At 42.2% G+C, this 13,964-nt stretch overlaps 2 protein-coding genes across 2 annotated transcripts; one reads left to right on the forward strand and one right to left on the reverse strand.

Annotated features, from left to right (window-relative positions):
- Positions 1 to 6,254: 6,254 nt before the first annotated feature.
- Positions 6,255 to 8,711, forward strand: LOC146614616 (uncharacterized). The gene is made up of 4 exons (XM_085376081.1): positions 6,255 to 6,276; positions 7,079 to 7,273; positions 7,362 to 7,438; positions 7,695 to 8,711. The coding sequence occupies exons 2-4, from the start codon at positions 7,148 to 7,150 to the stop codon at positions 8,668 to 8,670; spliced, it is 1,179 nt and encodes a 392-aa protein (XP_085232207.1). The 5' UTR covers positions 6,255 to 6,276; positions 7,079 to 7,147; the 3' UTR covers positions 8,671 to 8,711.
- Positions 8,712 to 9,296: 585 nt separating this feature from the next.
- LOC146614617 (uncharacterized) lies at positions 9,297 to 10,491 on the reverse strand. The gene is made up of 2 exons (XM_085376621.1): positions 10,308 to 10,491; positions 9,297 to 10,025 (listed from the first exon to the last, which is right to left on the reverse strand). The coding sequence occupies exons 1-2, from the start codon at positions 10,476 to 10,478 to the stop codon at positions 9,297 to 9,299; spliced, it is 900 nt and encodes a 299-aa protein (XP_085232747.1). The 5' UTR covers positions 10,479 to 10,491.
- Positions 10,492 to 13,964: the final 3,473 nt, after the last annotated feature.

Consider the following 13,964-nt stretch of genomic DNA (forward strand, 5'->3'; position numbering starts at 1 on the left):
CAGACATACAGGCACACACAGATACAAACATCCATTCCCACCCTCATGCTCTCATATGCACTTACTCCACACTCAACCAACGTGGAGACAGACATAAAGAGACGCTGTACACACGATCACACTCCCCAAGCGTACTCTACAAACCGGGTCTAGGTACCCTTGCCCCTGGAGGGGGGAACTGCACCCAGACCCAGGTGGTGTTACCCTTTTCCCTGCGGTGGGGAGAGGCAGACCGCCCCGACTCCGCAGCAGCAGGGAGGCCCCACACTCCAGACCGCAGTCGGACGGCCAACTCCTCCTCCTAGCCCTCCCCGCTCCAGCAGGTCGCAGAGAACGGGGGTGAGAGAAGACTCCAAACCTCCCTCCACCCGCTCATTGTAGTGTTGATGCATGTGTGTTCTAAGGTGCATTTAAAACCCAGGAGGGCATGGAGCTACCTGCCAGAGAGCAGCAGGTAAGAGCATGGTCCCTCCTGCTAGCCCTCAATGTCTACGTGTATTTAAAATTGAGAGGTGGGAAACGATGCCAGGGGTGAGGTGTACACCCTGATGGTAATTTGGAATCCGTGTATCGTGCCCACCCCCAAGATCCTATATGTATGTGTAATGAGAGTGTGAGTAATGTGAATGTCTAAGTTGTGGGATAAAATTGAGGCAGAGGCAGCCAGAAGGGGACAGAGGGGAGGGGGGGGGGGGGGGTAGCCTCCTCTGCACCCTGGTGACATACCCCTACTCCAAGGCCCTGCATGTGTGGGTGGTTGTGGTGGAGCGGGAAGAGGGAGGCAGCTGGAGATGGGGAGGGAAGGAAGGGAGGGGCAAGTGACCCCTCCCTGGGGCCAGCTCCCCCGCTGACCCCAGTAGGCACCCCCATACTCCGCGACCCGCCAGGGGAAGGGGGTCCAGGCCCATCCAGACCCGGGCCCAGTGCAGCAGCGCCTCCCAGCCCACCCCCATTTTCCCACCTTGGCTCAGGCGATTAGAGGATCATCAGGAGGTCCTTTTGCCCCTCTTTGGGGGGATACTCCCACTAGGTTTAAATCTGGGACTCTCCACCATTTGACCTTAGAACTGAAGAAGCTTCTCGGATGAGAGGTGAAACGTCTTCAAGAAACTTAAAGAAGTCCAGACGCTTTTCTTTACAAGCTCCTTTGACCAGTATTTGTACCACATCATTGTAAGCTGTGCCAGACTTCAATAAATGTAATCTGAAGAGCAACCTTTATTTACATTTTTAAAAGCACAAAGTTTACCTTTAATACCATAATATCACAAGTCTTTGCTCTAATTCATCCCAAAGGTGTTCTATCAGTTTGAGGTCAGCGAAGGCCAGTAAACCTCCTCCACACCAAACTCGCTCATCCACATCTTTATGGACCTTGCTTTGTGCTCTGATGCAGTTATGCTGCAACGGGAACTGAACATCCCAACAAAGTTTGGAGTATGAAATTGTCCAAAATGTCTTGGTAAACTGAGCCATTAAGACCTCCTTTGACTGGAACCTCCTGAAAAAGAAAAAAAAAAGAAAAAAAAAAAACACACCATAATCTCTCTTCCACCAAACTTTACATTGGGCACCCTGCAGTCAGACTAACTGGCAACTGCCAAACCCAGACTCGTTCATCAGATTGTGAGACGGAGAACCTGATGTAAGGCTTGGATATAGCTGCTCAGCCACGGAAACCCATTACATGAAGCTCTCTATGCTCTTTTCACTAGGCGAATTTTGGCCATATAGTGTATATACACATGCAAACTAGTGGGAAGTTTCTGTACTGTAAACCAACTTGTAAATGAGCTGATCGATCAGAGTTAGGAAATGGACTGTGCACAACTGAAAGTGACTGAGGAAAATCTCCTGTAATTATAATTGTGTTCAATTAGCCTTAACATGATTACCAAAGGGACTAGGTGCTCTGCAATTGGAGCAAAAGAAGATGCACAGGTATGAGTGCGTTCAAATTAAACTCCCCTAAGTGTTTCACTCAGCTGACATTGATCTTTAGTGAGCGAGCACAAGTAACACATGTACTGCGGCACTTTGGGAACACAGAAGATGAGGTATTGCTCTGGAGAAAGCTGTAGGGTATTGAGAGTGTTGTGGAGCGTGATATTAGGGCCAACGTTTCCCATCGAGAGACCGACGCCGTAACTGTTTGCAAGCATCACCAGTCCAGCAGTTATGACAGACAGGATCTCTCAGCTGGAACAAGACATAGAAAAGAATAGCAAAGACTTAGAGTTGCTGTCCAAACAGACACCTTTTTATGATCATTATTATGAGTTATGCTCAAATGAAACTACCTGATACAAGTCTTTTGTTACAGCACTGTCAACATCCAGTTTTCAACAAAGGAAAGCAAACTGCATTAACATGCATTATTCCAAATTGACAGAGATCATACTGCAACAGTGTCTTGCCATTATGCAACTAATGCACCTATTGTCAGTCCTTCATTATCACCACGAGTGTTTGTTCTAATCAGGACTCATTGTCACTGGTAACACACTCTGGAGATTAGAGTACCAGTTGAATGAACGCCTCAAATCAAGTTTCTTCTTTCTCTTTTTGGACATAAAGCAGTATGCAGAATCCTTACTTCTCCTCACCTATCCTTTAGTAAACTCACTATTAAAGGAGTTATCCAAAATGAATGTAGACACATTTAGCAGTGCTTTGTCAGCCCCATCAACCCTGTGTGGGCAAAGCTTCAAAAACATGCAATTTAAGAATTTAAAAAGTTGACAGAATCATTCTGCAGGTCCATGTTTTTTTTTTTTACACTGGACACCATACTGTAACCAGCACTTAAAGCTGAGAGCAGCAATGAGCCAAAAATATTAATATAGCTCACACAACTGAACGACAATAATAACAGTAATAGGATCCAATCAGCAACACTGAAAATGCTCCTAACAACCACAGAGAGGACAGCTGGCTCAAGCTTTGATCAAAAGGCTGTCACTCCGGGCCTGACACTTCACACCTTCATCCCCTTTAAAAAAAAAAAAAATCAAAATAAGACGTCAGATGTGAGCTGAATATCATCTGGCTACGTGTCAAAATAGTGAGGTGTGGGATGTTGGAGGGGGCAATGGGAATTGTTCAAACTACATAACAACTCATACCTGCGAGCTCAACAACAGGATGTGTATTAAGACAGTCAAGATGAGCCTACACTCCTAGTCTCTATCAGTACTACAGAACTCCGGAGGGACTAGAAACCATATATCATCAGAGATGGCGGGAAAAAGACAATACTGGTCTTAACAAAAAGCAAGCTTTTATTTAGGGCCGAAAACTCACGGAAAAAAACAACAACAAAGTAACTGAGGGAAAACCTGAACATAGACTAGGAAACTATGACTCTTACCGAGAAAATAGACTATGACTAAACAACATACAAACCATGACTTAATATGGCTGGGAAACTGTGACAAGGGGTAGGGGAGATAACACAGACGACACAACACTGAACACAGCAAGACTGAGGACTAAATACACACATGAGGTGATCAGGGGAAGTGGAGACACATGAGGATACAGCTGACTAGCATGAAACATAATGACAGCACAGGGGAGAGTAAAACTAAATGCAGTGAACAAAGAACACCAGACTCTTTCAAAATAAAACAGGAAACACAGAGACATAGACATGAAGATAAATCATGACATGAACTTAACATAACCACACAGACATGAAACATGACAGGTAGATGCACGAATCAGGGAGACTGAGTACAGGGGGAGATGACAGAAACAACTAAGAAATAAAGGACCTCTGGATGTCTGGAGTTTTGATCTCCTCCATACCTGCTTCATACCCTGGAGGACGGGGCTGTGGCTCCCCACACTCCCTAGCAGATCGTTACATGGAGAAACCTTTGGAATGCAAGCATGCTGATCCACACAGGTATGCACACAGGTGTACACACGGGTATTCACAGACGCGGACTACACCTTTCTTGGATGCTGCCTCAAAGCACATTGTGCGCTGTCTATCTTGCGTGCTGCACAATATCGTTTATTACTTAGTATCTACTGATATTTACTGCTAGCTAGTTTATTGTGATGGTGCCGTTTTTTTTATTATGTTGCTCTTAGTTGTTTGCTTTCTCTTCTGTTTTTTTTTCTCCATACAGGTGATCCAGGTGTTTTGTTTTTTTGTTGTTGTTTTTTTGTTTTTTTCTTCCCCCCTTTCTCACCGTCTCTTCTCCCCTTTGGTTTTCTTTCTCTCCCTCTCTTTCTTTCATTCTCTCTCCCTGTCCTATCCCCCAGTCATGTCTGTCCCGTTTGTAGGAACTGAAAATAAAATAAATTCATAATTATAATAAAGGTCAATCAAATGGACCAATATGGCAAGGCCATGATGATCCACTTGGTAAAATAAATCCGCTTGGCATCTTTCTTGGCCTTAAGACAACAATTCTGATGGCTAAAGATCCAAATGGGACACAAAAAAAAGAAGAAAAAAAAAAGAAAAAAAAAGAAATAAAGGACTAAATAGCCACCTAGAAATTAACTAGATCAAAAACGGATACAAAATACATAAAACTCAAACACTGGGTCACACGACCCAGCCCATGACAGTTAGTCTCTCATCCAAGATAAGTCTTGCCAATGTTTAAGCCAGGAGCCATGTTTTTTATTAAATATTCACTAGCTATAGACTGTATGACAGGAACACAGCTGTCATTGATCATCAAATGATATGCATCTGTTAGCTTTAACCTCAGTGGCAAATATTTCCTGGAAATGGATCACAGATCTATGAACATCCATTTAAGAACATTTAAGGCTGTTAAAAAAAAAAAGAAAGTTGTATTAGCATCTGGGATGTGGCATCATGTCTGCCGGATGTCCATATTAGTGTCGCTGTGATGTCTTCCCTGGACTTTTCCCTTTTTGTCAGTACCCAAAAACAAACACACAAAGAATAACAGTATGACCCATGTGGCTCATACCTGACACCAAAGGCCAGTACAAATACGCTCAGCAACAGACAGTCAACAACAGACAGTGCAGATATACATGAATGGTAATAAAGAAAATCATGTTTTAATATTTAAAAATCACCTTCTGATGCTTTGAGTGTCACAACAAATGAGTCACTGACTAAAAACTGTTGTATTTAAAAACACATACTTTTCTCATAGCAAGAATATGATTTCGTGGTTGGTAATAGAGCCTCTGACTGGACCGCTACTGGATGTTAGTCGCATCTAATGTTATTTATTTCCCTGTAACTCTGGGTGATAACATTACTGGTTGCTTTTAATGTATTAAACATAGCCCCGGGCTACATTTCCCTAAAACAAGGTTTCCTCCTCAGAAATTTGATTCACTCGCCTTCCCTCCTGTCTTTTCTCACTCTTCCATCTGAGCTATTTCCTCCACCCAGCACGTGTCTTTCATCTTAGTCGATTGCCACGCTGACAGATGAAGGGCTGATCTACCAAACAGACCTACTGAGTGAAGGAGTATAAATATACCTGAAGTAGATCTGCACTTGACCATTCATGGGTCAAATGTTTCAGATTTCCTTAAACATCACATTGAAGCTACTCTCCCATCTGAAGCAAGGAAGATCTTTCATAGATCATATTAGGTTTTTTCCTCTTTCCTCTGTGTTGATTTTACAGTGTCAGCTCTAACTCCTGCCATTATTTTCACTGACACGCAACCCATGTTTTTATGTCCCCAGCGTCATGCCTTTATGGTGTATCGGATGACAGATGAAACAAATTTAATGGAACCGCAGATGATGAAACACTATCCAACAGCATGTGAGAGGAAGGACAGAGGGCTTTTTAGGGCTCGACACAGAGCACCTACCTGTCATATCTGTTACAGTGATTCTTCCTCAGCGCAGTGCTGAATCAAGAGCTCACATTTACGCTGAATGTAAAGCAGGCGGCCAGATAAAGCACCTCCCTTCCCGCAACACTTCCCCTATGGCGACAAAATGTCAAACTACCATGTGCTAATTTAGCTCCTTTAAGGGCACGCTGGAACTCTCGGGTGTAGATGCATTTCTAAAGCAGCCACTGAGGAGTGAATGGACTACTTGCACTAACACTTCCGCGTTCTATGTAGTCCTGCCCCAGTGCTTCCGGTGCGGTTAAACCATGGCGACGTTCTACACTCGCTGCCTACAAGAGCTCCCAAAATTGAACATCACTGATGTTCATCGGATTTGCAGAGTGACGACTACCCCCGCCAGCAAATTAGATAAAGGATCTAAGTTATATGCTGCATCATATATACACAACTACGAAGGTAAGAAAACGTAAATTAACCGACAAAGAAACGCTAGCTAACGTCAAATGCAAACACTACGTTACTCCGCTATGTCCTTCATTTGATGTCAGTTCTCTACATTACATGTTTTCTTAAACGGTGTTTTATGTCGTCCTAAACTATAGTTGAGGTTTTCTTAACTAATGTCACTTTTGTAGTTAGACACTGTTATAATGGCGTTAGGTAGTTGGCTAACTATGGAGGTAGTTAACTACCTAATGCTACTCTTGCTAAGTGTAAAATATATGTTTAAGACATGCTGAAATGAGTAATACAGAAATAATGCTAATGGTACTTGTATCTTTATTCAGTGTCCAATAAAGACAGGTTGTCAGGGGAGGTCGGTGTGAGAGCCCTGTGCTACAGGTCAATGAGGAAGAGTGAGGCACCACACAGACTAAGTGTAGGCAGGAAGCTGTGTAAAGTTGTTAATCCCCGTTCAGTGGGGTTCAGTTCATTTAAGCATTAGTTAAGTTCATTCCTAAAGGCCCATCAACTTGAATGTTTTCCTTGTCTCCCTGCTTTATCACTCCTAATTTGACTAGTCAGATAGTTAAATCAACGTGTGTTTGGGTGATCAGAAACATTTGACAACAAGTTAATACTGCAAATATACACAATCTAAGTTATTACAGTTATCAAGCATGGTTAAGTTGTTTTAATAGGGAGAGAAGGAAACACTAAGCATTCAGGAGGGTACGTAACCATAACACTGAACTATGTTCCTGTTCGGCTCTTCCATGAAGATGTTACATTTTTAATTTTCGTTCTTTCTTCTTAGATTAAGCTTCTGGATTCATCGCCGGTGATACTGACACATAGCCAGTGCTCCTGTGTGGCAGGCGCTGTTATGTGCAATCACACAGTGGCACTGCTCTTCCAAACAGCACACTACTCACAACTCAGAGTGCCGGTTGTCCCCCCTGTGCATAGCTGCACGGAATCTGAACAGCAATGGCACAAGCCACGGACAGTGGTAATTTAAATGAGGTTAAAGTTTTTGAATTAGTCCATGTTTACATATGAACAGCAACACCATCCATAGTAAATGTGTCTTCTGTTAGGGTGTGAGGCCAGGACCCATCAACTCCATGATCTTCACTAAGCCGGTACCAAATAGGATGGCCCAGACTGGAGTACGGTAATTACATTTGTAAAATTTGGTTTCACGTGTTACAAATGTATGTTGCTATTTTTTTCATACATACATGTGTCAGAATAGGTATTAATTTACATACAACATTACACTTTCTGAAGACGGCTAACTCAGTCATGTACATATACATCCCAGTCTCTAACTTATGCACCACTGTTTTACACCTTTTAGTTTTTAGTTTAGTTGTTGTTCAGTATAACAACCTTCTTCCTTACATTATTGTCATTGATGTTTTCTTTAGGAGTGGCTTCTACAGAGGCATGGTGGGTCCGTTACCAGATCCCTGCTTGTTCAGAATAACGGAGGCATATGCAAAATTTAATATTGAGGACAGGCCACTTGTGACCACAATGAACATGAGACCTGACAAGCCCCTTGTGGAAAGTGCCTTTGGGCTGGTGCAGGAGGGCAGTGTTCTGTCATATCAGCAGCCGGTTTTGACAACCCGGTACATCACACTACACCGTGATGCACCACCAACACCGCACTTGCCTCTGGAGGGGTATGACATCTTGCCATCAGATTGTGTGTTTGTGTGCTCAGAAGAAGAGCTTCTGCATCTGAAAAGCTTGTCTGTAACTCTGGAAATGGCTCACAAAATAGAGGAAGCTACACGTGAGCAAAGCTCTTCGTCTGAGTGGCATCAGCTCCGCAGGCCCAGAGTGACTGCCTCTAGGTTTCGGGAGGTGTGTCACGTCAGAGGCCAGAGCTCGGCCGAGTCACTAGCAGAGCGTATATTGAAGGGAACAAGGCAGACAGCAGACATGAGGAGAGGAACTGAGATGGAGCCTGCAATAGCAGCAGAGTATAGTAGGCTAATGAATATTAACTACTCACCCTGTGGTCTGGTCATTCACCCCATTGCCCCCTGGCTTGCTGCATCTCCTGATGGTGTTGTTTTTGACCCCAATGAATACCCCCAGTTTGGCTTCGTCGAATTCAAATGTCCCAATGTACAAAACTTTATTGACTGCAAATATGTGCAGATGGAATGTGGTACCCCTAAACTAAAAAAGAGCCACGCATATTACTGGCAAGTGCAAGGACAACTGCTCATCAGTGGGATGCAGTGGTGTGACTTTGTTGTGTGTGCACAAGAGGACTACCTAGTGCAAAGAATATACATGGATACAGATGTGCACAATGCAATCAGAGAAAAGGCAGACTATTTCTTTTTTTACATATATATGCCAAGATACCTGTGTTTGAAAAAATGAACAGTGAAAACATAGCAAAAAGAAAAACAGATCCTTCAGGCTGGCTGGAACAAAATAACTGATGTTTTATTTTCAATATATTTCATGAATTATTTTGTTGTTACATGTTACCTTTATGTGACATCAATAAACTGTTATTTAAGCAATGGCATCAATTTAATTTTTAAAAACACACATTAAAACGTTGAATTTGTGCAGAACTTATTTCCATGGTAAGTATTTAAAACTCCATGCCTAGCATACTGATATACATTTAGACAATAACTGAACTGTAGAAAATGACAAATGGTATTTTTGATGTTCCAAAAGCTCAATGTCACTTATGATTTTAAAACGATTTAGTGATTTACTTTATAATTTTGATAAACAGTTTTGTTGAATCTGAATAGTAATATAGTAGTATAATTAAACAGTATTATTAACATTAAACATTTGCAATGAATTTGAATTATCAATAACTGAAACTCAACTATCAGCACTCAAGTACCAGTTCTGTAATCAAGTATTGTCAGCTGAGAAGGAAGAAATGCAACTGTAGTGGCCTCAGCTGCAGGTCATTTTCCATAAGTTACTGGCACTGGTGTCTTGGGAAAAATCCATCTTGTCTCACTTAACCCATTTTTTAACTAATGCTGTGTTCTGGTAATTTGACAGCATGCCACTGCAAACAGTTGGTTGATATTATAAACATGTGACATGGTAATGATGCTATCAAAAAGTTTGTTCTGTTTGATCCTCCTAATGACTCGCTCCACATGTACCCTGAGTCTGGCTATGGCCTGCGTCTCGTTAACCTGGTATGCTGGCATCTGCTTCTGCTTAGATAGAAAAGGTGGGCAGTACACTTTGCATTTACAACAATCAGTGATTAGGAAGCCCTTATCTACCATCACTGCCATGTCTTCAGTCAACTTCTCAGCAATGCCTGATTGTTTGAATAGTTCCTTGTCACTAACCGAACCAGCATACAGATTAGAGATGAATGTCACTGGACCATGTGGAGCTATGCCAACCAGGGCTTTCATCGTACAGTGGGATTTGTACGAAGAGTACATTTCACTTTGGAGAAGTGGTGAGGATGGTGTCTGACACCTCAGCTCTGTACAGTCAAGGATCATCTGGGTGTCTGAGAAATCTTTGAATTCCTCAGGGAGGTAAGCTTGCACTTCTTCACGTGTAAGCCAGATGCACTGAGACCCCAGTGCAGTGGCAAGAAAATTTGTCCATGTTGCAATAATGCGGCTCACTGTGGACTGGTGTATGTTAAATCGGTGTGCCAGGTCCCTCTCCTTCAAACCAACTGACAGGAAAACCAGGAAAAGAAAAAACTCGTCAATTGGCTGTAGCAGCTGCCTCTGGAAGGTGAAAACAAAAGGGAAAATGTTACTCCTTAAGCTATGAACTAGTAAAATTATTCTTTTCTTGGCTAAATGTTTTGTAATGGTTAGGCATACCATACTGTACCATGGGGTAAACAATGAGGTGCTGTAGTGCACAGGTGTATGTATGTAAAGGATACTGAGTCTAGCATACATACACCTGTGTATGTATGCTACTGTACATAATGTAATGTTATTGTACATAAATACAATAACATTACACCTCTAGTTCTAACTACCAACAAACCCATAACCTACTGTTGATGTGCGTGCAGGTGTCAACACTTCTTCGTTCCGATTGGCAGCTGACTTGGCTCTTGAAACCCGGATCATTTTATAGATGCAAGGCTCAATCAAAACCCAGAATGCCATCAAATGATCATAGCTTGGAAATCTATTCACGAGAGAGACATACATCGTGTCAATCATTAATTAACATTACACACTGACATAAAAATAATGTAAACTGTGACAAATATGCTAATGGTATGCTGTATAAAATAGTCTGATTAAGAGTATTTGGTGTTGTATTTTACCTGTAGCATTAGGATATCGTTTAAATACTAAAGCATCTACATAAAACATACAATCAGCAGAGAAAAAGTAAATATCTATTTTGTTTTCATTAAGACTGGAAAAACTTTCGAAATTTAACTGATGGTGACCTTGGTATATTTTAAACAGTTAGCTTGAATAGAATCGGATGTCAGTGTCGGAGCCAGCAAAACGCTGTAACCCAAATTCTCGCTGGACACGTAACTCCTGTATTTCCTTCCTCAGAGTCTCCACGTCTTTGGACAGGTCTTCTGCAGCTGATGCAGATATGTCCAATGCAGACGGCTCAGGGACTGAGCAGTAGTCATGATCTCTTGTAAGACTGTGCTCTTCTTGATCGTCAGGAGGAACTAGTTCAGGGCGTCGCTCCGTTCTCTCCCAAACACTACGCCGCGGTGGTTCAACTTTATAGCCATTCCACTCAAAAAGTGTTGGTACAGTACCTTTAATAAGCCTCCTTCGACCATCGAGGGTTGTTGGCTCTATGAGTTGATCACTGGCAAAGTGTCTGCAGCAGACCCTGGTGTGAGAGGTAATCGTGAAATGATCCCGGCGTATGTTCACCAGCCATTGTCTTCTCAAGTCGGAATGGGTCGGAAAGGCATGAAAACTTAGTATGCCGTTAAATTTGGCTGAAGCTGAACAAAGTGGGACACAGCAATGCTCGGAGTATTTCTTCTCCTGTTTTTGAAAATGTTCTGTTTTAAATACTTTCCTTTTTATACTCATTCTGAAGCGACATTAGCATAGCTACCGATAGATAAGCAAACGTACCGGAAACGCACAAGCGGTACTATTTGGAAACGGAAATACGTCACATGCCCTAGTGCAAGTAGTCTATTACTTTGCTGTAATGAGATCCCCCCTCAATAACATGAAATCTGCATGTTTAGTCACTGAACTGTTCGAAGTGCCTGTAGCTGATATTTTCCAGGCAAAAAAATAGAAAGAAAAGGAAAGAAATGAGATAAAATGACTGTTTCTTCTGACACAGTAGAAAGGTGACGCATTTGTCCATCAGTGAGCCCAGGACAACATGTCTACAGGGAGTGCAGAATTATTAGGCAAATGAGTATTTTGTCCACATCATCCTCTTCATGCATGTTGTCTTACTCCAAGCTGTATAGGCTCGAAAGCCTACTACCAATTAAGCATATTAGGTGATGTGCAACTCTGTAATGAGAAGGGGTGTGGTCTCATGACATCAACACCCTATATCAGGTGTGCATAATTATTAGGCAACATCCTTTCCTTTGGCAAAATGGGTCAAAAGAAGGACTTGAGAGGCTCAGAAAAGTCAAAAACAGTGAGATATCTTGCAGAGGGATGCAGCAGTCTCAAAATTGCAAAGCTTCTGAAGCGTGATCATCGAACAATCAAGCGTTTCATTCAAAATAGTCAATAGGGTCGCAAGAAGCGTGTGGAAAAACCAAGGCGCAAAATAACTGCCCATGAACTGAGAAAAGTCAAGCGTGCAGCTGCCAAGATGCCATTTGCCACTAGTTTGGCCATATTTCAGAGCTGCAACATCACTGGAGTGCCCAAAAGCACAAGGTGTGCAATACTCAGAGACATGGCCAAGGTAAGAAAGGCTGAAAGACGACCACCACTGAACAAGACACACAAGCTGAAACGTCAAGACTGGGCCAAGAAATATCTCAAGACTGATTTTTCTAAGGTTTTATGGACTGATGAAATGAGAGTGAGTCTTGATGGGCCAGATGGATGGGCCCGTGGCTGGATTGGTAAAGGGCAGAGAGCTCCAGTCCGACTCAGACGCCAGCAAGGTGGAGGTGGAGTACTGGTTTGGGCTGGTATCATCAAAGATGAGCTTGTGGGGCCTTTTCGGGTTGAGGATGGAGTCAAGCTCAACTCCCAGTCCTACTTAGATTAGATTAGATTAGATAGAACTTTATTAATCCCTCGGGTGGGTTCCTCTGGGAAATTCGATTTCCAAAAAGCACAGCACCGACAGAAGTTCCAGAGTTCCAGAATATTATATATATATATATATATATATATATATATATATACACACACACACACACACACACACACACACACACACACACACACACACACATATAAATACAGAGACAATATAAATAAAATATACGAAGGGGATAAATAGAATAAATAGGAATAAAAAATAAAAATACAAGTGAATGAATTGCACATTTCGAGTATTGAGGTCTATTGCACTGTTGACTATTTACAAAAGTATTGCACAAAAGGTATTGCACAGTGGGGTGAAGAGGCACTACAGCTTAGTTGTTCCCCCCTCCTTTGTCCTCCTGTTTCCCCTCCCTCTCCCCTCCAGGGAGGAGTTAAACAGTTTGATGGCGTGTGGGACAAAGGAGTTTTTAAGTCTGTTAGTTCTTGTCTTGGGGAGAAGCAACCTGTCACTGAACAGACTCTTCTGGTTGTTAATGGCCGTGTGCAGAGGATGCCTGGCATTGTCCATAATGTCCATCAGTTTCTTTAGTGTCCTTTTCTCTGCCACTGTCACCAGAGTGTCCAGCTTCATGCCGACCACAGAGCCAGCCCTCCTGATCAGTTTTTCCAGCCTGGATGCTGGAAAAACTGCCAGTTTCTGGAAGACACCTTCTTCAAGCAGTGGTACAGGAAGAAGTCTGCATCCTTCAAGAAAAACATGATTTTCATGCAGGACAATGCTCCATCACACGCGTCCAAGTACTCCACAGCGTGGCTGGCTAGAAAGGGTATAAAAGAAGAAAAACTAATGACATGGCCACCTTGTTCACCTGATCTGAACCCCATTGAGAACCTGTGGTCCATCATCAAATGTGAGATTTACAAGGAGGGAAAACAGTACACCTCTCTGAACAGTGTCTGGGAGGCTGTGGTTGCTGCTGCACGCAATGTTGATGGTGAACAGATCAAAACACTGACAGAATCCATGGATGGCAGGCTTTTGAGTGTCCTTGCAAAGAAAGGTGGCTATATTGTTCGCTGATTTGTTTTTGAATGTCAGAAATGTATATTTGTGAATGTGGAGATGTTATATTGGTTTCACTGGTAAAAATAAATAATTGAAATGGGTATATATTTGTTTTTTGTTAAGTTGCCTAATAATTATGCACAGTAATAGTCACCTGCACACACAGATATCCCCCTAAAATAGCTAAAACTGAAAACAAACTAAAAACTACTTCCAAAAACATTCAGCTTTGATATTAATGAGTTTTTTGGGTTTATTGAGAACATGGTTGTTGTTCAATAATAAAATTATTCCTCAAAAATACAACTTGCCTAATAATTCTGCACTCCCTGTATGTAAAAAACAAAACAAAAACGATTTTCAATTTTTTTGTAGTTTATTGCACTTTTTTGCAATTA

Source organism: Diplotaxodon limnothrissa, linkage group LG17, assembly GCF_057381915.1.
Source record: "Diplotaxodon limnothrissa isolate DT_005_m linkage group LG17, D_limnothrissa_male_GT1.1, whole genome shotgun sequence".
NCBI classification, from domain to species: domain Eukaryota; kingdom Metazoa; phylum Chordata; class Actinopteri; order Cichliformes; family Cichlidae; genus Diplotaxodon; species Diplotaxodon limnothrissa.